The following is a 26,307-nucleotide window of genomic DNA, read 5'->3' as shown; positions in this document are numbered from 1 at the left end:
TCCAGGCTGTCTGCCACCCCCGCCACCACCACCACCTCCGCCCCCCAACGTGGACCTATACTCTCTGATGATAATCGTGTGCTTGTGAGGACTGACCATGTGCATCAGTCATGGAGAATGGTCATCTGGCATTGGTATCCACCAGCTGCCACCGTCAATCACATGGGGATGCTTCAAAAAGCCCCTTTTGACTGGTTGTAGGGAACTCATGCCACCCTGTGGTAGGAAAAGCTTCCAAGTAAGTCCAAGAGATTTTTTTCCGTTTTCAAGACATTTTCGGCACTTATAAACCCTTTCCATCACTTTTCCAACCTGATGTTGCACATGTTGCTGACCCACCATTAATGTCACTTTTAACCTTGTTTGACCATAATTCATGCTTATTTTTGCCAATTTAACCACATTGATGATCTGTCGTTCTCATTATTTACCAGTTTTTTGTCTTTTTGGACAACTTTCTTTTTCTTCTGTTTTTTGGACACTTTTTTTCTTCTGTTTTTTTTGGACTAATTATTTTTCTGTTAGTCTCAATAATTCAGAAAAAAAATTGGTGCAAAAAACAAAAAAAAGTTAGTCCGAAAAACTGAAACAATTTGTCCGAAAAACAGAAAAAAAATGTGTCCGAAAAAATAAGCAAAAATAGCCCCCCCCCAAAAAAAAAAATAACCCAAAAAATTAATTATTCAGAAAAAACTATTTTTTTCTGAATTATTTATTGTTTTGGTTTGTTTTACTGTCTTTTTTCATGTGTTTTTGACAGTTTTTCAGGCTAATTTGTCAGGGAAAAAAAAGTATCAAGAAAAACTGGAAAAAATTACTCAGAAAAACAGTAAAAAAAAATGTGTCCAAAAAACTAAAAAAAAAAACAAAACAAAAAAAAACCTCAGTAAAACAGAACAAATTTTGTCCGATAAACAAAAAAAAAAAGAGCCCAAAAAAACAAAGCCCAAAAAATTTTTTCAGAAAAACTGAAATACTTATGTGCTTTTGACCCCCTAATGTTCAACTAATAATATAACAAATCCAATTTTAAATAAATTATTAACTTGACACATAGTACATGTTAAGATAGTTCAGTGTTTTAGGGATGTGGGTTATTGATTATAAACGCGTCAGTAAACATTAGAAAATATTCACCATTGGTGTTGTAACTGTTACATGCAGCCAGCTGGTGGAAAGCCGCCCATTCTGGTTCATCTGGGTCTTTTTTTAGCTGCATACTTGCACTGGTCCACCGGCTGTGTTGCAGTAGCTGTGAGAGCCGGGACTGAGCATTTGTTGCGGTTGTAACGTTTGGAGCTCGTACTCTGCAGCAACGTGTAGAAAAGAGACCCGCAGGCCTGCAGCAGGAGAACCGGCGTGAGTTCAGCCTCCGACTAAACTACACGTGTCTGACCGACGGTGGGCGTTGATATCCGGGGAGGAGGTGCCAGCATGGACCGGTGAGGCTGCGGCTACACGGAGGACAACATTGATATAAATTGATATTTTAAGGCAGAAATATTTCTTTATAAGTTCCATGTGGCTGACTACACGCTTTTATCATGTCCAAAACTTCAAACTATTGAACATTTAGGCTTAAGACTTTAATATTATTTTCTAAATTAAACTATTAGAATTCACATTGCATGTCTTACCTTTTACATCTTATACGTTCATTAGAAATAGACAAACAAAAAAAAAAAAATACCCAAGCCACACAATGAAAGTTATAAAGACTAAAACAACATATCTTGGCATTCTAGTCAGCAAACAATATTTTCCATTAGAATGAACACTGAGGACCTTATGCATTTTAAAGACATATTTTACATATAAACAACAACTTACAACTTCCTTGCTGGAGAATGTGCAAATGACAAAGAAAACAAAAAATTTTGTAAATTACCAACCACAGCAGTTATAGATGTTTCAACCTCTCCAAATGCATGAATTAGATTAAACTTTACAATATTAGTTTACAGTATTAGTGTTCCTTCCTATACATGATGGCACTGGTTTTTAACTGTACTGTATTTAATTGTTGAAATACCTTATTTTATTCTGAAATGCTGCAATCGTCTTCATATTATTCACAACATTCCCTCAAATTCAATAAAAGCGTGGTCACAAAAGCAAGGAAATTTAAAGTGACGATCCTGCAGGGACTGACATCTATCACTTATTGTTTGGATAATGTGCTGACTTCCATATTTTATGTATTATTTATACATGGAAGCACAAACTAGGGCACACCAATTGCACACTAAAAGCAACCACGTATTTATTAGTCAAAATTAAAACGAGTTCAGTAATTTATTACTCTAAACAGCCTGGAGAGGACACTGGACTGATTTGATCCCCAATTCTTTCATTTAGCATTATTAAAGCCTATAAGTCAACAGGGAAATGAGTTATCTATCCATTCATGTTTTTTTGCTTTTGTGTGTCCACAGATCTGCGACATTAGAACACTACAAGGCAGCCATGCTGTTGAGTGGTGTCGGTGACGCTCTGGGCTACAGAAATCAGCTTTGGGAATACAACGAGTCTGGACCAAATATTCACAAGGTCAGTGAACATCAAAGGGGACAGAACCTTTCACATCAAAGGTTCCAATATCTCAAGCTAAAAAAGTAACTCAAGTGGACAAACAACCTTTTTATTTAATTTATTAAGGTTTAATTTATTCAGTCAGTGTTTTATCTGGAAGTTTACTTTGATCTCCTGACATGTTTTGATCGTCAACTGCCAGTCTTCTTCAGAGGCGTCTGCTGATCGCTTTGATGTGTCCTTGACTTCTGTGTAGTAAGTCTAGCAAGTTAATTTTGTCTTCTTTTTGAATAATATGTTAAGGTTTCATTTATTCAGACAACTTTTTTTCAGGCAATTTACTTTGATCTTCAGCAGACGCCTCTGAAAACGACTGGCAGTTGACAATCGAAACATGTCAAGAGTTCAAACTTCCCCCCAAATAAGTTGTCTGAATAAATGACACCTTAACATATTATTCAAAAAGAAGGCAAAATGAACTTGCTGGAATTTACCTTTTTATTCATTTAATTTTTTTGAACATCAAAGGGCAGGTTTGGGGAAATTCAATAGATTTTGTATGCAATTTGGTGGGTTTTTTTGTTGCATATTTTGTAAAAATCGGAATTAAAGTGGATTTTCTTATAGGACGGAGGTAGAACTTTAAACAAAATATTTATAAAATAGTATTAAATTCTTTATTTATATATTTACGATATACTAATGGTAGTTATATATATTTTTAGGAGCTGCAGGAACTCGGCGGTCTAAAGAACATCAAAGTGGAACTTCCTGATTGGCCGGTGAGCGACGACACTGTTCTTCATCTGGCCACGGCTGAAGGCCTGGCAACCGGTGAGTTCTTAACCGCCAACAACCACAACCTGTTTCTTCTTTTTGCTTCCAATCAAATTAATCTGGCTGAGGGTTCACTGTCTGGAATTAATTTGCAGCTCTATTACAGAGCGCTACATGAGTGTGATGAAAATGGCAGTAATTAAATTTGACCTTTTAAATGCAATGAGGCAAACAGGCAGCAATGTTCACGGATCAATTATTACTTTTACCAGCTGCAGTTTGAGAAAGTTGTTTCCTTTTACAGGAAAAGGAGGGGAGGAGCTCCTGCACGAGGTCGCTGCTCGTTATGTGGAGGGCATGAAAGACATGGAGGGCAGAAAACCAGGGCCCTCGAGCATTTTGGGTAATGGGAAGTTTTTTTTTTTTTTTTTAAAAAGGAAGACGACGTAATTGATATTGGTTGTTTCAGGTGTTTCCCAGCTGAAGCCTGGAGAGGAAGGAGGTTTCAGAGTGGCGTATAACACAGAGGGAACAGGCTGTGGTGCTGCCATGAGGTCCATGTGCATCGGCCTCAGGTGACTTTACCACCTGATGCATCCTGGGATTTGGGTTCTTGTTCAGACTAGGGGTTCTCAATCTTGGGGTCAGGGCCCCATTTGGGATCGCCATACCTTGGCAAGGGGGTCGTCAGATGCCTTCAAGAAACTAAGAATATTTTTTTTTACAATTTGAGCCAATTTTTGCTTATTTTTACCTTCTTTTCTGCAACTATATCAAACTTGCCATATTTTAACCTTTTTTCATTACATTTCATGACATTTTTTTGCTACAATACTCCAATTTCTGCACATTTTTTCCACTTTCAAGGCACTTTTTGCACTTATAAAGCCTTTCCACCATAGTTCATGCTTATTTTTTTGCCAATTTAACCACTTTAACAATTCGTCATGTCCATTATTTGCCAGTTCAAACAAATTGTTCCATTTTTGACACCGTGAACCATTTTTTAACACTTTTTCGGTTTGTTTTTGGCCACTCTAATGTGCAACTTTCAACCAATTTCTGTAGTTTTTAAAATCTCATTTCACCACCTTTTCCACCATTTGTGGTCACTTTTAACCCATTTTATTTCTGATTAAAAGGAGGATTTACATTTTTCGGATGACTGTATACTATGGCGCAAATCAAATTAAAATTCCTGGATAACAGTTGATATTCCTCAGAATAACTAAATAAATGTGGTTATCACACATTCATAGAACAATGGACCATTATTTTGATGACTTTATGGATGGGCACCAAAAAGCTCTCACCTTTATTCCCCCTTATAGATGGTCCTGTCTCCACATGACTGTTCTTCAATGTTCATGTCTGTGTTTAACCACCTAAAGGTACAGTGGGGGTCACAGGCTAAAAAGGTTGAGAATCACTGGTTTAGACAATTGCAAAAAAACCAAAAGAAAAACCTTAGATCTTGAAAAAGTCCATACTCTAACTTCTGTTTAAATATAAATACTGATTATAGGATTTCCTGTCCGCAGGTATCCCAAACCTGATCAGATCCTCTCTTTGGTGGCGGTTGCCGTGGAGACAGGCAGAATGACCCACCCTCACCCCACTGGGTTCCTGGGAGCCGTTGCCTCGGCCCTCTTCACCTCGTACGCCGTCCAGCGTCGACCAATCACGACGTGGGGGCTGGGCCTAATCAACGAGGCCTGTCCAATTGCGAGGAATTTCATCCAGGGGCGGGGCTTCGCCGTGGAGGAGACGGAGAGGGACTGGGGCTACTTCTGTGACAAGTGGCAGTGGTACGAGTACAACCTGCTGAAACTGGACTTTTGTGAGGCTGTCTGCCCAGATTATGGTTTAGATTTACGCCGTTAACCTTTATCAGCCTCAGGGTTAAAATGCAGTGAAGTGAAATGTCATGGTTTGGATTTAGCATAGCAACAGCAACCTTATTTATATTCTCAACAAAGCTCCATTTAGTAACATTCTACAGTGATTGACTCAATAATTAATGACCATCCTGCATTTAATTACTAAGGAGTCATTATCACACAGGACCCCAATTGCCTGGGATTCAATTATTTTACCAAAGGATCTGTAATTTAAAACTACTTTCTTTTAAACAAAGACTACTTTGCATTTTATGTCTACTATGAAATCAAGTGATCATTTCTGACCTTTTTGTCGTTTCCTTAAGGCTTTCCTTTTCTTTTTCTCGACTTAAGCATTAGGGCTGGGCGATATATCAAGATTGAATTTATATCAAGTTTTCTATTTTGAAGATACAGTATAGAAAATGACAATATCGCCTATATCTATATATATATATTTTTATAGATTATTTTGTTTTAAAATACTTGATTAATGAGTCGCTTCTTTCACTCCTTCTTAGAACAGCATTAAAAGCACAGTTAGAACCCAGACAAAACAAATTCAACATCCACACTAAATAACTCACTCACACATGCTGTCCGTTAAAGGAGAATAAGCCAAAAGTGGCACATATTGTGCAGCTGGTTAATAAATGTGCCTGTGCGGCATTTTGCACAAATTATACCCAGAATTTTATTTCTGGTCAGACTTAATTTTAATTAAAAAACAATTGAGATATGACTTTTGTCGATATCGCCCAGGCCCAGTTTGATGATTCTTTCCCGTGCCCATATATGGTCTCCCTTCCTCCTCCTCAGGTACCTGGATCTAAGAGGCATCTCTCACGGTGTGGGCCCCGTCACCTGGCCGCCCTCCTACGGCGCTGCTGAGAGAGATGAAGCCTACAAGAGCTTTAGCCTGTCGGGGTGGGCGGGACGCAGCGGCCACGACGCTCCAATGATAGCCTACGATGCTTTACTGGGAGCAGGATCAGACTGGGAGGAGCTGATGGGCAGAGCTGGATTTCATGGAGGTCAGAAATTGGCATGTTTCTGTTAAACTATGATACAAATTAATATTTTCATTTACATGTTGCACATTTTTCCCACTTTCAAGAAATTTTCAGCAGTTATAAATCCTTTCCACTAATTTTCCAACCTGATGTTGCATATGTTGACCCATTATCACTTTTAACCTCTATTCACCGTATTATGTTTATTTTTGCCAATTTAACCACATTCAGAATTTGTAATGCCTATTATTTGCCAGTGTAAACTAATAGTTCCAATATTGACATACTTAGACCCATTTTTACCACTTTTTCTGTCTGTGGCCACTCTAATTTGCAACTTTTAACCAATTTTCGTGGTTTTTATAACCCCATTTCACCACCTTTTCTACCATTTTTGGTCACTTTTAACCCATTCTATTCTATTTACATCATTAAGATGACTATATACTATGGTCCAAATAATTTATTTGCCAGTTAAAACAAATTTTCCTTACATTTCACCACATTTTTGGTCACTTAACCTGTTTTTAAACCAGTGTAAATATGCTGTAAATTAATGTTCATTTTCACATCTTCCCGTTTGCATCCAGGTGACAGCGACAGCACAGCTGTGATCGCCTGCTGCTGTTGGGGTCTCCTTCACGGCTTGCAGGGCGTCCCCGAAGGCAACTTCTCCAACCTGGAGTACCGGGACCGACTGGAGCTCTGCGCCGAGCAGCTCTACACCCTGACGCACTGACCCGAGTGCGTCTTCATACTGTGACAGGAAGTAGGCCACATAGTGTGACACGCTGGAAGTGGAAGCAGCTGGAGGCGCAGCTCTGTGGTTACATTGATCTACAGAGCTGTCAGCGTGCAGCACGTCATGTCTGCCTGGAAACACAGCACACTGTCCCACTGACCCATTCACTGTTAGTCACATCAGGTTCCAGGGGTGGGGTCAATTATAATTGTGTAATTGATAATTACACATGACATAATTAGAATTGTAATTAAAATAATCTGTTGCTGTTGTAATCGAGTTCAAATATTTGACATTGTAATTGGAAATTCTATAGTAACTGTTAGTTACAACTGTTAATTTGATTAAACACAAACCTGTAGAATCATGTCACAATTCTATGGCTTACACATACATAATTAACCATTATTAAAATATAATGTAAAATATGTTTTACTTTTTCCACTACCTGTCAGTTCTCTTTAAGATATTTTAACTTTAAAAATGTTTTTAATTAAATTGAGGGGTAAACTGACAGAAAAAAGGCTCAGGAGCCCCCACCAAAAATATTAATAAATACCAATATATGAATGAATAAGGAAGCCTAACAAGGTAACCAAGAGATGAAAAACTAATTAGATGATTTTATTTTTGTGTATTTTACAGTTTATTTAAGATCCGCTATCATAAGAGATGCTAACAGGAAGCTAACACAAGAGGAAGGTTAAGTTTTAAAATCTTTTTTATTAAAGGCTCAGTAATTGTGATTAATTTAATTTGAACTTAAACAATTGAGAACAAAATTGTAATTGACTTTCAGGGGAAAAACGATATTTGTAATTTTAATTTTAATTGGGGAAAAATGCAGGTCACTATAATCATAACCGAGTTGTAATTTAATACGTATTTGTAACTGAAAAATGTTATTGAGCCCCAACCCTGTCAGGTTATGTTAAAGATAGTGTGTAAAGAGCTCCCTCTAGTGGTTTCACTAAACAGAAAATTAATGAGCGACAGTAATAACTTAGTATAATGCAATAATGTATATGCTGTAATGTACTCGTAATCACTGGAAATACATTTTATCAATAAATGAATGCCGTGACAAGGGGAAAAAAAATACTGTTAGAGGTTGTGTAGTTGAGTTGAAAACTTTATTTTTTGTCATTAATTTTTTATTTTTTTTTGTCTTATCTTGTCTTATTTATTGATTTAAATTCCTATGGGAAAGAAAGGGGTAAAGAGGGGCGGTTGCAACTACTGAATCATGTTTGTTTTTTTAAAAAAAGAACAAAAAAAACCATAAAATCCTCCACTTTTCTTGGAAGTCCATCTTTTCAAGAGAATCTGGCATCACTCCGTCTCAAAAAGCCCCCACAAGGCTTTTGGCTGGTTTTACCATCTGGTTGTTTTTCCTCTCTGGTGCCAAAGGGGGAGGGGATGGTGGGGGATAAGAAGAAGAAAGCAGTGGGGGTGGGGGGGTGGAGCACACTGTGCCCATCCTCCATTACTAGCGATAGTGGGGTACTGAAATACTACAGAAATAAGGTGCTGGGAGACGCTTCGTCTTTTTTACTCAGCTCTGCGCAACGTTGTCAGTTTTTCATGAGTCACATTAATCCGGTGCATGGGGGGGGGGGGGCGTCATGGGGGTTGGATGTTAGTTTCCAGATGGATGAAAAGAAGCTGGATGTGTTTGAACCTGCATCGCTTTACAAAAAAAGAAAAATAAATTAAATGGTTAACTTGTAGGAAAAAAAACAGGTTTAGCACAACATGCTAATAGTGTGTGTCCTACCATGTTGCCCTATGTAAAAATGTTGGTGTGCCCCCTGTTGAGGTCCATGTTGGGGGTGCTGGGGCACTGCCCCTGGGCCTTGCTGGGCAGGCTGTAACATCACTAACTGAGGCTGTCCGTGGCTACCGGAGTGGTGACCCGACATGGCGTTCTGTACATGAGCCTGAGCACCAGAAAACAAGTTCATTTCATGCCATTCAAGTACAGATAAAGTAAAAGATACTGAAGGTGGACGCAAACCTGTGTGAGCTGCCCCAGGGGGTAGGAGGGGGGGAGGCCCTGGTGGCTGTGGATGCTGTAACCCTGGATGGGATAGGAACCCTGTGGTGAAGTGTGACCGGGCGGCATGTTGGGGGGTGTGGGGGCCGACAAAGGACCAGAGTGGTACAAGGACTGGGGCTGAGGGCCGGACTGGGCGTTCTGGAAAGAGACACTTTGATGTAAACCCAGAATAAAGAAGTGTGTGAAGGTCAAAAAGAAAGTGTGAAGAAAATTTTAATTTATTTACATTTTTAATAAAGGAAGCATGTGAAAGTCATGCAATAGGGCTACGTCAACATTTTTAACTAAACCTGAAGGCTTTACTCCAATAGGAAACAATGGGATGTTTACAGGTAGTGGGGCCATGTGACATCAATCACGTGATTTCAAGATGGCGGAACACAGTTTATAAAATGGTAAATTAGTCCAACTTTTTAAAAGTTAAAAACTAATATGATTCAAAATAATGTCCTTTGAAAGTACATTTCAAAGGTTTTAGGCCATTTTGTAAAAACAGTGGAACATGGGTTAAACATTACTAGTAGTGCTTCTTGACTAGCAGCGTCTTACCTGTCCAGGGCTAGGCGCGGCATGCTGGGGTGGGGGCTGGTTGCCTGTTGGGGTGCTGGAAGGCTGAGGCTGATGAACTGCACCAGAGTGATGTGTGAACGACTGTGGAGCTGAAAACACATTCCCAATGTAATTAATAATCACTGTGTTTGCACAGAGCGTTTAATATTTCTACTCACCATAGATACCCTGCTGTGGCCCTTGGGGCCCATCTCCCTGAGCAGAAAACTGGGGGCCTCCTGGATGTCCAAGGGCTTGTGGGTGGGGACCCCCACCTTGGCCTAACATCCTGGCTCCACTCTGCAGCATGGAGTACATTGGCTGGGAGGAGAAAAAGAAGCTCAATAACATTTTTTACTGAACTTTTCTGCAGTGAACGGCCTTAGTTTGTGTTCACATCACAATTTTGGACTTTATTTTCTTCTTCTATCGCTCCAAACTGACAGTAAAACCTTGTCAGATACAGAGCTGCTTATTCTTGATGCCCTGCAACTCTAATTGTGCAGTGTGGATGCCAATGAGGACATTTTAATCCAACTAAACAAGGTAAAACCTGGAAAAGAAGCATGTTTACCTGTCCAGGGTAGGGGGTCATGGCCTGAATGACCTGCTGCTGACTGTATTGCTGCGGGTTGTACTGAAGATATGACTGAGGGAAGGGAGAAGCAACCAAAGGTGGTCCAGCTGCTGATGCTGCTGCAGGCTGCAACATGGTGGGCGCCGACGTGCCGTGTTCGGAGCGTGGAGCCACAACTGAGCCTGGTGAGAGCGGGAATCACCAGGAAAATTAGTTCATACACAAAATGTTTTTTTAAAAAAAGAAAAAGACACTTTAATGTGTTCTTGTGCCAAAGTAAAATATATTATTGTAGTGCTTGTGAACAAATTATTATAACACTGAAATTAAAATATTTGTTAGTCTAGATCGGGGGTTCTCAACCTTGGGGTCCCCACATGCCTTCATGTAACCAAGAATACTATCTGAACAATTCAAGCCCATTTTTGCTTATTTTTTCTGCAACTACACCAAACTTGCCATTTTTTAACCAATTTTCATCACTTTTTCTTGCCATATTTTTGCTACATTATTCCCATTTCTGCCACTTCATCAAATTTCAATGCCTTTTCTGCACTTTTTTCTACTTTCAAGACATTTTCAGCTCTTATAAACCCTATCCACCACTTTTCCCACCGAATGTCACATGTTGACCCATCATTGTCACTAATAACCTCTTCACTATATTTAATGCTTATTTTTTGCCAATTTAATAAGCAAGACAAACACTATTTGTCATGCCTATTTCCCAGTTTAAACTAAGTGTTCCGACTTTTTAAATGACATTACCCAAACCCCACCCCTCCCCCATTTCTGCCACTTCTAAGCCAATATTGACACTTTGAACCCTTACAACCACTTTTTCTGTCTGTTTTTGGCCACTCCAATTTGCAACTTTTAACTAATTTCTGTGCTTCTTAAAATATTAGCATTTTGGAGAATTACAAAAAGCGAACAGTGCAGACAGAGAACTGGAGGGGTTGAAGGTTGCACATACCTTTTGCCCTGGGGTATTTTCCTGGGTTGACTCCTGACATGGTGTACTGGAACATTGGGGGCTAAAACAGACGACATCCATCAGTTAACACGGGAAAACTCAAGCTGCACTCAGAGCAATGTTCAATTATAAAATATCTTTTCTTTGGAAACAGTTGGAAAATCTCTGGCCAATTGAGCGTGAAAAAGATTTCACACATTTTTTTTGCAACATAAAACCTGAAACAACTTCACATAGATACCTTCAAGATTTTTGCTTAGAGAAATTTGTTTGGAGCCTAAATTTTGCCACCGATGGAGGAGAAATGACTATGGTGAGTATTTTTGATGCCATGTACCTGAACAGAGTGAATCTGTGAGACGTAAGAGAGGTAGGGGGTGTTGTAGAGCGGCCCCTGTGCACCCGGGTGCTGCAGCACCACGGGGCTGGGAGGGGTCGGTCGTGGGGGGGTGGGTGCCGTGTTGGGCTTCGTCTGCAGATGAACAAGAAATTATGATATTTTCATGGTAATCAGATGTTGAAATAGAGCAAATTCTAAGTTACCATTGTCATCTGAGTTTTGATGGGGTTGAACTCTTTAGCGTTGGGGTTTAAGGTGGATTTCTTCACTTGGCTAAAAAGACAGAATGTTGTTACGAGAGCAACAAGGAAGTGAAATCTAAAACTTAGCTATGTGGAAACACTCACTCTGCTACACCCTCTGTCCGCTCTCCTGATTCCGCCCTAGCTTCCTCGCTTCCCGGGGTCCTGGCTGGTTGTGGGACGGATGGTGATTGTCTTTCTGAGTGTTGGGTGGAGGTGGTGGAGGTGGCGACTGTGGCGCTGCTGGAGGCAGCTTTTGCTTCCTTTGCACAGTCGTCCGCTGACGAGGGCTGTGACTGGGAAGCACTGGGAGCTGGAAGCTGTGGTTTAGTCTCTGGTTCAGACAGGGTGGGCGTGGCCTGGGGAACTTCACTGATGGCAGGAGGCGTGGCTGCTGCAGGGGAACTGGGAGAGCTGGAGGTGCCTCCGCTCGGCTGGAGCTAAAAGAAAAACATAAGAGACACTTGAAGTGATTAAATACTATAATCTAAAAAAATAAATGTAGTTTTGTGGCACACCCTAAAGCAGGGGTGTCAAACTAATTTTAGTTCAGGGGCCAAATTACAGAGTAGTTTGATATTTAGTGAGATGCAGAGTTAAGGCAGCCAAAAAAAAAATCCACATTATTGTGCCCTAGTTTGCACTTCCATGTGTCAATTCAATCTCCATCCAAGCAAAGAATGAGCTACATACATTAAATTCTTTCTCTGCATTAAACCCATCCCCGAGGAGCAGTGGGCTCACAGTGTAGCACTTTGGGAGCAGTTATGGTTAAGGGACTTGTTCAACATCCCACAGTGATGGCCCAGGTGAGATTAACTTAACCACTAGGCCACCACTGAACCATTAAAAAAATACATATTAAAACCCCCCCAAAAAAAACATATTAACAATAAAAAAAAAAAAATGTATCCATTTATCTTGCCATGTCTGCATATATCAAAGGTTAACGGTACATGTAGTGCGATATTTGTTTCTGACAGCAATGCATCTTTGATTCTTGCGAAAAGTAAAACTAAAGCATTTTTTCCCGAAACGTTCACATCTGACTCTGACATTTAAACTCTTCTTACTCTGAATTCTTTGCCAAATTTACGCAGCTCCTCGATCTGTGACCTCTGCTGAACTGAGGGAGCTGATGGGGGGAAAACAAAAGAAAAAAGTTAGTGGAAGTTCAAATGTGCCACCACAATGGCTTCAGGTGCATAAATAACAATATTATAATGATTTAATTCTTCTTCCTATAAATGTGTAAGTACACAAAACATGATGCTAATTTCCATCTGTAGTAACTGAAAATTGTGAATGCTAAGTGTCTCATAAAAACAAGACTCCAGAACACCTGAAAGATCAAACAGCAGACTCTAATCAACTCTAACAACATAAAAATTGTTTGATAATCAAAACCAACGTGGTTTAATTTAGTAAAAAAAAAAAAAAAATCACATACTGGCCTGTTGCACAAAAAAAAAAATCATTCTAAATGAAATATAACATCAAAGAACCAACTATAGAGGGTTTATCATCATATCTCAAAGCATTGGTAAGATTTCACCAATAGACCCCACTGTGTAGAATGATTTAGGCTGATGAAATTGTGATTTCACATTTAAACAAATCATAGGTGCCAAAATTCTAAAATTAAAAATGTGGTTAATTAAAAAACATTTTGTTTTTTTTAAACTGACTTTAATGTTGACAAAAGTTACCTTTAGTGGACTTTATTTCCTCCGTGGTGCTCGGGATTTCAGCAGAGCGTTCTTTTGCTGCTGCAGCACCAAGGATTTCATTTACTATAAAAAAATAAACAAATAAGTAATGTGCTGAGGCCGATTCCAAATGGATAAATTTGTTTATCATTAGAGGAAATATACTGACAATATTCAATGAAGAAGAAAAGAAAGGGGCCAATACCATCTACAGGGAAAAGAGGGGCGGGGCCAGAAGTCTTTTGAGCGGGAAGAGAAACATGTGAAGTGTCCAAATAAGGCGTGTCTTGTGGCGAGCCTGATTTTGGTGAGCGAGTAGCTGTGGGTACATTAAAAACAGAACACATCAGCTTTTATGAAATCTAAAGCAGCGATTCTCAACTGGTGGGTTGGGACCCAAAAGGGGGTCACAGCTGATAAAAAAAAAAATACTTAATATGCGTCTCATGTTAGACTTGTCTTTTCTTTTGAAATAAACTTATTTTGACAGGTATGCTGTGAAATGCATGTTGCACAGGACAATATACACATTTATGTTCTAAAAAACACGATACACGTGTGTTCTCAACAGCTGATTTTTTAAAAGAAAACTAAGTTTGGTTGGTTGTTTTCTAAAAAAAAAAAGTGGGTTACAATTTAATGATCTAGAAAAAATGTGGGTGCCAGGGTGAGACCAGTTGAGAACCCCTGCTCTTAAGGATGGAACATTAAAGACATTGAAATGAGCAGGAAACTGACGGTGTCTGTAGATCACACCTGTGGACTGATTGTGTGAGTTTGGAGTGCGGCCCGTCCTGCTTGACTGTGGAGGTCTTTGGGCTTTAGGTGATGTTCTCGTAGACACTGAAAGAGAAAATGTCACTCTCAGCAACAGATGTTTCAGCTGCAAATCAAGGGAGGGGCTTCACACTTACCGCCATTAACAGGCCTGGAAACGTCAGAGAGTGAGTGTGGGAGTGAGTGGGAATGAGGAACTGTGTGACCGGGAGGGACCGGGGGACTCGCGGGGGACGGACCCGTCGAAGCAGATGATGAAGTAGATGCCTGAGCACCAGGAGACGGAGGCATGTAGGGGCTGGCTGGCCCAGAGCCTGGGCCGGGGACAGGGCTGGGGCTGCCCTGAGGGTTGTGTGGAGCGTACGATCCACCTCGTCCTGAGAGAGGGCTGCTTCTTTCTGCTGGGGAGGCTCCAGGCTGAGGCCCAGCGGCTGACGGCAGTGGAGGTCTGGGAGAAGACGAGGAGGAAGATGGAGGGGTGGAGCGATAGCCCCCGCTAAGCCGGTTGTGAGGTGGGGGGCCGCCGGGTCCTCTCTCGGCTCGCTCTCGTTCGCGGTTCATCTCTCTCTGACGTTGAGGCAAAGGAATGTACTTTCCCTCCCTTCAAAACACATTTAAACATGTGGTTAGTATAAAAATGATAAATGAAAACATAGAACATTGATTATTGTCTTAAACTGTAACATCGATGACTGTGAAATAATGGAAAGAATAAACACTAAACCCTAAGCAACAGATTGTTAACATTACAAATAGAGATGAAGAGAAAAACCAAGCAAGTTCTTAAGTTTTAATATGTGAAAATGTAGTGAATACTACAATAGCGTATTAGGGCCACATTAGAATAAAAAGATCACTACAAGATTAAAGTTGAAATATTTCACAAATAAAGTGGTAATATTTTGAGAATAAATCTGTAATTTTATTAGATTAAAATCATAATATTTCAAGGTTTAAGTCGGAATATTTTTTCGAACAGTCAGAATTTTATATGAATAGTTATAATTTCATCAGGTTAAAGTTGTAATATTTATGAGAATAAAGGTGTAATATTTTGAGAATACAGTCATAATTTTATGAGAATTAAATATTACAACTTTAACCTCATGAAATTTATAATTTTATTAAGATACGACTGATTCTCATAAAATGACAACTTTATTCTCAACATATTACGACTTCAATCTCGTAGTCCAGATTTGTATTTTGATTTGAATGAGTCCCTAATAAGCCGTCGTAGAAAACTACGAGACCAAATACTTTATCAAAAATCCGTTCACGCGTTGGACAATCATCTCAGCACCAAACTAGAAAATAAAGGCTCCTCCCACCTGTTGCCAGCTCCAGGACTGTCTCTGCCCCGTTCACGCTCTCTGTCACGGGGACTTTCACGACCCCGCTCCCGATCAGCGCCATCACGCACTACGGCGCTGTACTTGTCCTCTTCGCTCTTTCCCTCTTCATTTTCCAGGTTGACCCGATGGCGATACTGGGGGCTGGATTCTATTTCACTGGCCAGACGAGCAGCACGTGCCTCCCGCTGTCTGTACACGTCTGTGCTGCCTCGCTCTAGAGGAAAGCTGAGTGGTGAGAGGGGAAAAGACAAAAAAAAAAAATAATCACAACTTAAATCATGTAAAAATTACACTGGCAGCCACTGATTATTTATCAATCCATTATATTATTTTAACTGATTACACTAAATTATTAAGAAAATATAAATAAAATATATAAGTTAAAAAAAAAAATTCTTTAAATCAGTGGTTCTTAAACTTTTTTGGCTCATGTATCCTTTTTCCGAGTACCACATTTTGCTCAGAATGCATTGAAAAAAACAACTAGAGCATAATGATAAAAATAAATAAGTGATAACACACATTTTAAAGAAGTATAATGAAATAAGCAGAATTAAACTATGTAGTGCACGCTGAATAGATTTATTTCTATATTTTTTGTCATACACGATCCTCTCCCGCCTGGTGTGGGACCAAGACCTACCCTTGTATTTTTAGTTCATGTTCTAATCAAGATCATTTCCATCATCATTATTATGATTATCATTTTTAATTACAATAAACAATATAAAACCCTATATTATTCATGCTTTTGTTTGTTAATTTTCCACTCCCTCTCTCTCAAGAACTCCCTGTAATGTCATTGTGTACCCCCAAGAGTACACATACCCCCATTTGAGAAACACTGCTTTAAATGACAGTTAAAAATGATCTACTAACTTACGTGTACATAGAGAGACTGGAATCATATGTGGAAGTGACTCCATACTTCATCTCATTGTAGCGGAACATCTCATTAGCATCCCAGCCATTGGACTTTATAAAAAGGAAAAAATAATCATTAAAAATGAAAGCAATTGTGAAGCCAATCAGCTTTAAAAAAATTTTTTTTTAAAAAAACAGTGCCTGTATCTGCAAAGGAAAAATAAGCAATTTGCCATCAGCCTAATTTACTTAAAAGGACTGACTCACAGCATCATTTTCCAAATCGTAGCTCTCTCCATTGCTGTCTCCTCCTTCCCATCTCTGCAACACTTTCTCTTTGTGTTCTCCATTGATGCGAGTGGAGCTGATGGCCGAGTCAGTGAAAGTGTCTGAAATCGAACAAAGGAGGAATCTGTTTATACAATGTTTTTGTTGTTTCAAAGCCACTTATACTCCCTTGTCACAATAATGGCAGGATAGGTGCTTAAAATGACATTCAAAGAGTTCCACTTTCTACTGGGAGCAAATGAGTGCTCACTGTCCCTGTATCTTTAGCAGCATTACTTTGTTTGAAATATGTTTGCAAAGTTTTTGTGTCAGTAAATGTTCTCAGCCCTCTAATTTAGGGGTTCTCAACCTTGGGGTTAAGATCGCGAGACACTGGAACAGGATCGCCAGATGCCTTCAAGAAACTAAGAATATTTTTTGAACAATTTGGGCCCATTTTGCTTATATTTTTACTGCAACTACACCAAACTTGCCATAGTTTAACTTATTTTCATCACATTTTCTTGCCACATTTTTGTTCCTTTTAATGCATTTTTGCTACATTACTCCCATTTCTGCCACTTCTCCATCTAATTTCAATGCCTTTTCTGCACATTTTTTCCACTTTCACGACATTTTCAGCACTTTTAAATGCTTTCCACCTAATGTAGCATATAGTGACCCATTTTCATCATATTTCATGCTTATTTCTGCCAATTTAACCACGTTTTACAATTCGTCATGCCAATTATTTGCTATTTTAAACTAATTGTTTAAATATTGAGACTCACACACAAATCTCTACCACTTTTTCTGTCTGTCTTTGGACACTCTAATTTCCAACTTTTAACCAATTTCTGTGTTTATTAAAATCCCATTTCACCACTTTTTCAACCATTTTGGTCACTTTCTATTTGCTCTTGTAATCCACTTTATTTAAACTTTCCCAGTCTCTGCGCTATGTGCCTTATCCTGATGTGTTACTGATGTTGTGTTCTTTTGTACCTCTGGTGGCAAAGTTGAGGTCGACATCCCTGCAGATCATTGTGACCAAATCTGAAGGGCTGAAGATCATAGTGTCTGTGATGTCCTCTCTCCGAGGTGGAGCTGATGAGCCATCGTCACCGCTGCGCTTGTGCACGGCATCTACGGCCAACTCGCACTAAAGATATCAATAAAGCGGCATTGGGAACTTTTGAGAATTTGATCAACGAGCTTAAGAGATGACCCAATCAAAACACTAATTATCGTGATTGTGAACAAATAGATTGCTTCAATAATGGTGTGTCATGAGCCTCTTACCCGACTACTGAGAGTCTTGAAGATGCCTTCAAACGCACTGCCATTCTTCACTCTTATGTCACAAGTAGACCCCTGAAAAAGATGAAAGACAGTTTTAAAGCATTTTCATTTTTACAAACAATTTAAAAAGAAAGTTGTAACAATTACATACGACATCACTTTCTATACAAATTCTTCATTTCTAAAGTAGAAATGGTATTGCAGATAAAGATAAGGATACGAGCTCCAGTGAGTACACAACAATTTGCTGTAACAATAAAATAAGTTACAAGACTCACCACAACAGCTGTGAGGAAATGAAGCATTCTGGCATTGTTGTACACACCCTCAAATACCTATACGGGGCAAAATACAGGGTATTCATTAAAAAATGGCTATCTGCATCACTTAACGTGGCAGTAAGTCATTGTAGAACAAAACAAAAAATGGTCTGAAAATTGGACAAAACAACTGTTGATAATAATGATGAATAAACAATGCCTTCATTAGTCGGCTGAATGTCCTGCTTAGAATAAAAAACAAACCATTGTGGTTCATTTTAACTAAATCCACTCACATTGTTTTGTTGTGAGTGGAGGAATTAAAGGGGAACCTTTTTCTCACTTTTAAGGTTTTTCCAAGTAACTACGGTAATTTAGTGCCTCAGACCCAACCCATCAGGTTAAGTTTGCATTATGGCGACGTAGTTTGTTTTAAGAGTTTTTTCCCCCCTTCTGTCTCCGACCATGTTGGACACTGATAATATTTGTGAAGTAGAATGTAACAAGGAATAAAGCTGGCATTAGAAGAACACTGTGAGATGGGTTGGTTTGAACCTGGTCATAATGTCCTCAAAGGGAATTGTTTAAAGTAGAGAAAACTATAATGAGAAACATTAAACTTAACCTATTTCTTATAGGAATGCTACTGGATTGTATTTTCTTGTAATTGACCAAAGAAAAAAAAACACTAATTCTGCATTGCTGATTAACTTTTCTAATCAAAATCAGAATTCCTTTATGAATCCCAGGGGGATATTGCTTTTGTTACAGCCACAGAAAAGAATAATAATCACAAAAATTAAAGAATAAAAACATTAACAAAGACAAAAGAAAGAACAATAATTAAGTGTATAATTAAGCAAAAGACTGTTAAAATAGGGATCAGAAACACACATTACGGTAGTAGAAATTAAAGTAGGATAGATAATACTAATAATAATACAAATATATAACAATATGATTCAGATATTTACAAAAAATAATACAAATATGATTTAGATTTATGATTTAGTATGAGATACTTACAGGTGATGACTGGAATGATGGCTTCACAGATCGATTTCTGTAGAAGACAAATTTTAGCTGTTAAACAAACAATCACTGTAATATAATGATATCACAATTGTCTTTTAGATTATAGGTGCAGCAGCTCATGTTAAATGTGCAGCATCTTCTGGGAAGTCTGACTGTAGACTTAATCCACACACCTCTGACAATATAGTTCTATCGTGTTTTTTTTTTTTTTTTTTTTTTAAATAAAAATAAATCACATTGAGACAACAAAATGAGAACTTGGTGAGGGAAACTCATTTTCTACTCAGGCATGTGGGCTGATGTTTCCAACCAAGCCATTAGAGAAGAGCAAATAAAGGAAAAATATTATTCACTGTAGATCTTTTCTGTGTGTCAAAAATTACTTACAATTTGACTTAATGACAATTCATGTATATTTTAAGTATGATTAATGTTTTATAACCTTTGCATACTAAAAACTAAAATGTGGATCATTTTAATGTGCGTGACCAAAGCAAACTTGTATGGCGTATATATGACACCCGTAGTAATGTAGTGTCAATTTCATGTTGTTTACTTTAAAACATATACATAAAGTAATATAAGTTTCATATGGCAGTCGTCAACTTCTAGAGAAAACCACAACGCATTCAAATGAGACGTAAGACGAACCTAAAAACATTCAGATGACATTGTGTAACTCGCAGGCTCCAAAACAAAGGATCCGATCAGTAAACACACGAGCAACTCTCAAATAAAAACCACATGTGCCCACGTGGTGGCCTTAAAATCAGTTAAATCTAGATGTTTATGCTTTAAACAATGTTTTTAAACCCAATGCAAAGCTTGGTGGCGAATGTCAACATTTATTCTTTATCAGAAACACCGTTCTCCGAAAGGCCAGATAAACTTAATGTCGCCTCTGCTGATTTGCTACTCATCGTCTTGACAAACATAAACCCTCCTTGCTCATCACCTAGCCATTATCACTCAATCCCATTGGTTCCCTGCTACTGCCGATCAGAAATGAACGGATATCATTGGCCCTCAACTGTAAGCATCTGCCCTAGCCCCGCCCGTTATGAGGACAGCGCTTTAACCGGTAGGCCTCTGGGCTACATGGCAATCCCCGGACTGTCCTATCGAAACGCCCCTGAAAACACGTACCTTCCAGCCGGTGTCCTGCTGCTGCTGTTGATTCCGCTGACTGGGGACGACATGCCGGGGCCCGATGTGCCGTTGGACGCCTTTCTCCCGCCTGAGCCAGATTGCTGTTGTTTTAGCATTGTGAAGCACAAAGCTTAGACACTACCAGGTGCAAACGAACTTATTGACACTCGATTCCACCCGATAAAAAATTGTCTCAAGGGACAAATATCAATCTCAATCGACCCTGTCCAAAGAACCGCAGCGCCGGTGTTGTATCTTAACGAGACCGGCTGCTGAAGCTAATCTGGCTAAGTGAACACCAAGCGCCTGTGGCCTACAATACGAAGGCGAAAGCACATCGACTAGTATTGTAAAGGAAGCACATATTTCACGAATTTAGCCACATTTAGTGTCTACTTTATCACAACAACAACGCGTATGTCAAATGTAGCGACTGGAGGATGCACACTAATTTCCGGCAGGTTGTTGAAAGCAGTGCAATGGCTACGTTAGCATTAGCTTGAATCCTCAGGCTCACTTCGGTCGCTTTCCCCTCCGGGATTTACTTTCTTCTCACTGCCGCGTCACCTGAGCTCCCGCACAAGAGACTCTTGAGTTTAAAAAGGGAGCTGTCTTGGCTGCCAGACGCTGTACGAAGAGTTATTTCAGTGATTCTCGCAGAAAAAGCTGCTACTGCGGTCGGTCAACACCACCTCTCGGTAGGCTTTCTTGACTCAATCCGCGCGCGACTGACCCACAACCGGCTGCAGAGGGTTACGTGCGCGTTCACGTTGTGACCTACAAGTGAGCGCGCGTACCTGAGCCACTGATTTAATCAATCGATCGATACACATGAATGGTTAATATTACAGCACACGTGGAAATCCTTACATAACACATCCAGCATGGGTTGTTTACAATGTTTTACCTTAATTCACCGAGAATCACAGTTTGAGGCCTTTTAACACTTTATAAACCACAAGCACAGAAACAAGGACAGAATCGTTGTCGTGAAGTCATAAAAAAAACAACTCAGACCGATATGGGATTTTTAGGGATTATGCTGATGCCGATAATTTCTTTTTTTGATTTTAAATTAACATTTTGTTCAATATTCTCATTGCCTTTTGATATTGATGATTATTTTCCTTATATATCAAAGTTCAGTTGTGCATTTTGTCTCTCTTATACAAGTAATGAGGTGCAAAAATTCATTAAAAGGAGCATAAATATTGAAAGAAAAAGTGATAAAAATAGGTTAAAATATGGCAAGTTTGGTGTTGTGGCAGAAAAATGGTAAAAATAAATAAATGGGCTCAAATTTTACAAAAACAAAAAAAAAATTTTTCAAAGGCATCTGGCGACCCCCTCCCAGTGTTTTGTGTGCGCGACCTTAAATGGGGTTCTGACCCCAAGGTTGAGAACCCCTGATCTAACAGACATGTTTTTCGATTTTTTTTTTTAAAAAAAAATCTGCTTTATTATATGATATCGCCTAAATATATTTTTTATTGAAATGTAATTTCAGGCAAAACGGATTATCTACATTTTTCTGACAATGTCACGGATTCGAGACCCTGAACTGCTGTAGATTTGTAGGTGCGCCTTTATACCAACAGTTACGACTTTGAGCTCCACACAGCATGGCTGCCTGCAGGAAGAACGTCTGTGTTATATCTCAGAAAACGCTTTCATAATTATCCACAAAAGTCGTTATTAGACAATGGGAGTTCTCCTCTAATGAATTTATCCAAAAGACAACATTACAAACGTGACTTTTTACTCGCATAATTAGTAAGTACCTGCTATTGTCGGTGTGGTTACATTATATGTAAGTATCATCCGTGTGCTTTAATGTGGATTAATTTTGGTGTTATAAAATAATCACATTTATTAATTTTCTTTTAAAGAAATTGGATTGAGTAAGTGGATTCTTCTTTTTAATTGTTTCTTTTTTTAATTTATTTTTTTAACCTATTTTAAAGTTCATTTAGTTTGGCTCTATACTGAGTTCGGGAAATACAATTATATCTTAGCATGTGCTCAAAATATCAATTAAATTATATTTTAGGTGGTGAATTCATATGCAAGACTCTGCATTTCATGTAAGAGTAATTTATTATTGAAATATGCACCCCAATCGACTAATTTATTATTATATTTTTAATAATGGATGAAAAACTGTCGAGTCTTTGTATGAATATTGTGAATATTTCTAATAAATAAAGTGGAATTATGTATCCTTCAACATTAAATTAATAAAGGAATGATAAAGAATTCACCAAGCATAATAATAATTTAAAAAACATTTTTTTAAATGACTGCACTACAAAATAAATAAAAGAGGTTTTTGTAATTCTGCTGCATAGTGGGACAATATGGACTTTATATTTTGTTCAGCGCTTTGAGATGACTTTGTTGTATTTTGCGCTATATAAATAAAGTTGAATTGAATTGAATTGAACAATATTATGGTGTGTTGGATGACCATGACATTTAATAATTAAAAAAATGCTGCTTTGCACGTGTATCTTATTTACATTTCATCCCATCAAAACTCATCATAACATGAAAATATAAGGGAGTGAAATATAACTAAAAACCATTAATGATTTAATGCTGAAACCCACAAAATGTAAGGAATATATTTGGATTTTTATTTATTGATTTTTTGTATATAAATAATGTTTTTTGCCATATTTTGTGTCAGCCACTGTTGTCACCGTGTAATTCCTTACTTTTCTATGAATCTGATTTCTGCTTTAACAGGTATTCATCCCACATGTTGAGGAAAAAGGTTCCCCGCCTTCTACAGGTTTTCAAACGCACCAGTCACTGTGACAGACAGCAGTATGATGTCATCGTGGTGGGTGGGGGTCACGCAGGGACCGAAGCGGCAGCCGCGGCGGCCAGGGTGGGGGCCCGGACCCTCCTGGTTACGCAAAAAATACAAACAATCGGTGAGATCCCGGAAGAACTAAATCCTATAATAAAAGTGTTGTATTAATAATACATAACATGTATATAAAGATATTAATACTTAATAAGCACAATAAAAGGTAAATATTGTGATAGATAATATTATACATTTCAATATTGCCACTCTATTTTGTTTAAAATTTAATTGATTAAATTTGTGTAGTAAATATTAAATAGTATATTATTATTATTATGTACATGCATGTGTGCGTATATATGCATGTATTTATGTGTAAATATGTGAACGTATATGTATATATGTTAGATGTGAATGTATAAAATGTATATATAGAACTTTGTGCAGAATATATATTCAATGTATATTCCAGAACTTGTAACATTAGTTTCCCAATTGCTATAATATATATTTTTTAATATTATCTAGTGAGCCTTGTTTTGTGTTTTTTGTGATGGGATAGGTGTGTATAGGTTGTTGTTGTTTTTTTTTCTCCTAAAGACTGCCAAAATAAATACAAATTCAGTTAAATTCAAACCACAGAAACAAAGGACAGAATAATTGACGTGAAGTCATTGAAAAAAACAAAAAAAAACATAAAATTTACATTGAGATAAAATAAGAACATGTATGTTTTTGTTAAGAATCTTGAATGAGGCCTGCTGAAATAAAAAAAAAAAATCAGAACTGAAGTGGACTGCCATTTTTGTGTGTGTTTGTTTGTTGCTAGGCGCCCTGTCCTGTAATCCATCTCTGGGAGGAATTGGTAAAGGCCACCTGGTGAAGGAGGTGGATGCTCTGGACGGGGTGTGCGGTCGAGCTGGAGACTGGGCTGGGATTCATTTTTCCATCCTGAACCGCAGAAAAGGGCCGGCAGTGTGGGGCCCGAGGGCCCAGTTGGACCGTCAGCTTTATCGGGAATTCATTCAGGTTTCACACACACACACACACACACACACACTGCTTTATTTCTATCCCATTTGTCTCCATTTGTGTGTTTTTGGCTGTTTTTTTTTTTGCTTTCAGTCAGATCTGCTGTCCACCCCCAGGCTGACGGTGTGGGAGGGGTCAGTGGAGGAGCTGATGGTTGAAGAACCAAACCCAGAGAAACCAGGACGCCACCAAGTTACTGGGATACGATTGGGTGCTTAACTTTTTATGTTTAGCTCATTCAAAATGTATTTCCTAATTATCTAAAGCAGGGATTCTTAACCTTTCCCATTTTTCTGTAACTACACCAAACCTGCCATCACTTTGTCTTGCCATATTTTTGCTCCTTTTAATGCATTTTTGCTACATTACTCCCACTTCTTCATCAAATTTCAATGCCTTTACTGCACATTTTTTCCACTTTCAAGACATTTTCAGCACTTATAAACCCTTTCCATGCATATGTTGTCTCATTATTGTCATTTAACCTCTTTTCACCATATTTCATCCTTGTTTTTTCCAATTTAACCACATTCACAATCTGTCATGCCCATTATTCGCCAGGTTAAATTCATTCTTACTCCTTTTTTTCTGCCACTTTTAAGCCAATTTTGACACTTTCAACCCTTTTTACCACTTTACATTGGTAGGCCCCTGTCTCTGCTGAAAAGGTTGAGAACTACTGGTGTAAAAGGACATTACACTCTCAGATAAGGTTATCAAAACGCAAAAGCAATGAAAGCAATTATTTTAATCGATTTTATTTATTTCACATTTGCAAACCAAACTGAAGTTCAATTGGTAATAAAGCACTTATTAGCAGTTTAGTAGCTTACTTTGGAACATTATAATTTAATTAGTTAACTATATGTTTTTGTAATAATTAATAATTTAATTATGGTGCATTTCATTAAAATAACCAGCACCAATGGTAATATAAGACCGGTATTAATAAGTAAGGGGTTAATGACAATTAAATCTAATAAATCATGTAGCATAATTAATCATGATGATTAATCGTATGTTAATTAATTTTATTCCATTGTGAGAAATTTAATATTCTTGCCTTGTTTTATAAGCAGAGTGTATGGCACCTATAATGAAATCAGTTCAAACACTTCAGACACCTATTTTCAGGAAATTTACTTTGATCCGACATGTTTCAACTGTCAACTGCCAGTCTTCTTCAGAGGTGTCTGCTTGGGATCAAAGTAAATTTCCTGAATAAATGACACCGTAACATATTATTCAAAAGGAAGACAGAATCAATGCTGGAATTACTACGCGGAAGTCAAGGACACATCAAAGTGATCAGAAGACGCCTCTGAGGAAGACTGACAGTTGATAGTTTAAACATGTTAAGGAGATCAAAGTAAATTTCCTGAAAAAAAAAAAAAAAAAAGGAAAGTTGTCTGAATAAAAGAAAACCTTAATATAAAATTAGACAGAGGGCCACACATGGCCCCTGGGCCGCTAAGTATGTCATAATTAGTGCTGTTGATGAAACTGAATTTTATCTATTTTCACCCAAAATTCTCAACTTTGTCCATTTTTTGTGACCAACAGCAAACATGGAGACCCCTATCTCAGCGCGCTCGGTGGTTCTCACCACTGGTACCTTCTTATCAGGTTCACTGTTTGTGGGTCAGACTTCGTCCCCCGGGGGCCGCATCGGAGACGCTCCGTCCAGCGCTGGGCTTTCCCACACCATCCGGGAGAGGCTCGGGTTGAGAACGGGTCGGCTCAGGACCGGCACTCCTCCCAGGGTCGTTAAGAACTCCGTAGACGTTTCATTGGCTAAGCTTCACCCTGCAGATCTGAATCCGACCCCGTTCAGCTTCATTAACACTCAAACGCGCTGCAAGGTAACGTTTAAACAGCAGTTGCATTATCACAAAATTATATCGGGGTCATTCCAGAACATTCCAACAAATTTTCATGACATCCCACACATTTTGGTTTAAAAAACTCAGAATTTTTTACCAACTGTTCTGTGATTATTCAATATGCAAACTGTACATTTGTAGTTTGATCGAATCAATACTTTTTGAGATATGG

At 38.5% G+C, this 26,307-nt stretch overlaps 3 protein-coding genes across 11 annotated transcripts in view; 2 read left to right on the top strand and 1 right to left on the bottom strand.

The window, feature by feature from the left end:
* Positions 1-1,140: 1,140 nt before the first annotated feature.
* On the top strand, positions 1,141-7,376 carry adprh (ADP-ribosylarginine hydrolase). The gene is made up of 8 exons (XM_028476556.1): positions 1,141-1,442; positions 2,436-2,550; positions 3,258-3,366; positions 3,614-3,712; positions 3,779-3,884; positions 4,851-5,117; positions 6,009-6,223; positions 6,793-7,376. Exons 1-8 carry the CDS (start codon positions 1,435-1,437, stop codon positions 6,939-6,941), a joined length of 1,068 nt encoding a protein of 355 aa, XP_028332357.1. The 5' UTR covers positions 1,141-1,434; the 3' UTR covers positions 6,942-7,376.
* Positions 7,377-8,058: 682 nt separating this feature from the next.
* On the bottom strand, positions 8,059-21,162 carry atxn2l (ataxin 2-like). Of its 6 annotated transcripts, none has more exons than XM_028475503.1 (23): positions 20,403-21,162; positions 19,248-19,284; positions 18,240-18,296; positions 17,962-18,033; positions 17,665-17,821; positions 16,660-16,781; positions 16,412-16,503; positions 15,505-15,753; positions 14,311-14,774; positions 14,135-14,239; positions 13,566-13,715; positions 13,397-13,480; positions 12,761-12,822; positions 11,793-12,127; positions 11,649-11,718; positions 11,443-11,577; positions 11,106-11,166; positions 10,127-10,311; positions 9,732-9,873; positions 9,553-9,662; positions 8,962-9,141; positions 8,722-8,884; positions 8,059-8,633 (listed from the first exon to the last, which is right to left on the bottom strand). In XM_028475503.1, the coding sequence occupies exons 1-23, from the start codon at positions 20,519-20,521 to the stop codon at positions 8,584-8,586; spliced, it is 3,201 nt and encodes a 1,066-aa protein (XP_028331304.1). In that variant the 5' UTR covers positions 20,522-21,162; the 3' UTR covers positions 8,059-8,583. The 6 variants fall into 6 exon arrangements, with proteins under 6 accessions (XP_028331304.1, XP_028331305.1, XP_028331307.1 ...); XM_028475504.1 differs by having other exon boundaries at positions 10,127-10,305; XM_028475506.1 differs by having other exon boundaries at positions 13,602-13,715.
* The window catches only part of mto1 (mitochondrial tRNA translation optimization 1), a 10,029-nt gene continuing 4,158 nt past the window's right edge, over positions 20,437-26,307 (top strand). For 2 of the 4 annotated variants that reach the window (XM_028475512.1, XM_028475509.1), the window contains exons 1-5: positions 22,016-22,215; positions 23,154-23,344; positions 24,050-24,249; positions 24,346-24,463; positions 25,816-26,114. In XM_028475512.1, coding sequence (XP_028331313.1) covers positions 22,214-22,215; positions 23,154-23,344; positions 24,050-24,249; positions 24,346-24,463; positions 25,816-26,114 — 810 coding nt within the window. In that variant the 5' untranslated portion in view covers positions 22,016-22,213. Of the gene's footprint in view, positions 20,551-22,015; positions 22,216-23,153; positions 23,345-24,049; positions 24,250-24,345; positions 24,464-25,815; positions 26,115-26,307 lie in introns of those variants that run through there. The other 2 variants (XM_028475511.1, XM_028475510.1) reach the window with 2 other exon arrangements.

This window comes from Gouania willdenowi, chromosome 19 (assembly GCF_900634775.1).
Source record: "Gouania willdenowi chromosome 19, fGouWil2.1, whole genome shotgun sequence".
NCBI classification, from domain to species: Eukaryota; Metazoa; Chordata; class Actinopteri; order Blenniiformes; family Gobiesocidae; genus Gouania; species Gouania willdenowi.
Note: the sequence above shows the minus strand (reverse complement) of the source record. Positions and strands in the feature narration are given on the sequence as shown.

What these genes read in the sequence shown, in the direction of transcription:
- adprh (XM_028476556.1), top strand. An exon ending in CTGGACCAAATATTCACAAG is followed by an intron (nt 2,551 to 3,257) that starts GTCAGTGAACAT and finishes ATATATTTTTAG; the next exon opens with GAGCTGCAGGAACTCGGCGG. An exon ending in TTCTGTGACAAGTGGCAGTG is followed by an intron (nt 5,118 to 6,008) that starts GTACGAGTACAA and finishes CCTCCTCCTCAG; the next exon opens with GTACCTGGATCTAAGAGGCA.
- atxn2l (XM_028475503.1), bottom strand. Translation starts at nt 20,521, where the DNA reads ATGCTAAAACAACAGCAATCTGGCTCAGGCGGGAGAAAGGCGTCCAAC. An exon ending in TCAAGACTCTCAGTAGTCGG is followed by an intron (nt 17,822 to 17,961) that starts GTAAGAGGCTCA and finishes TGATATCTTTAG; the next exon opens with TGCGAGTTGGCCGTAGATGC. An exon ending in AGTCCTGGAGCTGGCAACAG is followed by an intron (nt 14,775 to 15,504) that starts GTGGGAGGAGCC and finishes TGTGTTTTGAAG; the next exon opens with GGAGGGAAAGTACATTCCTT.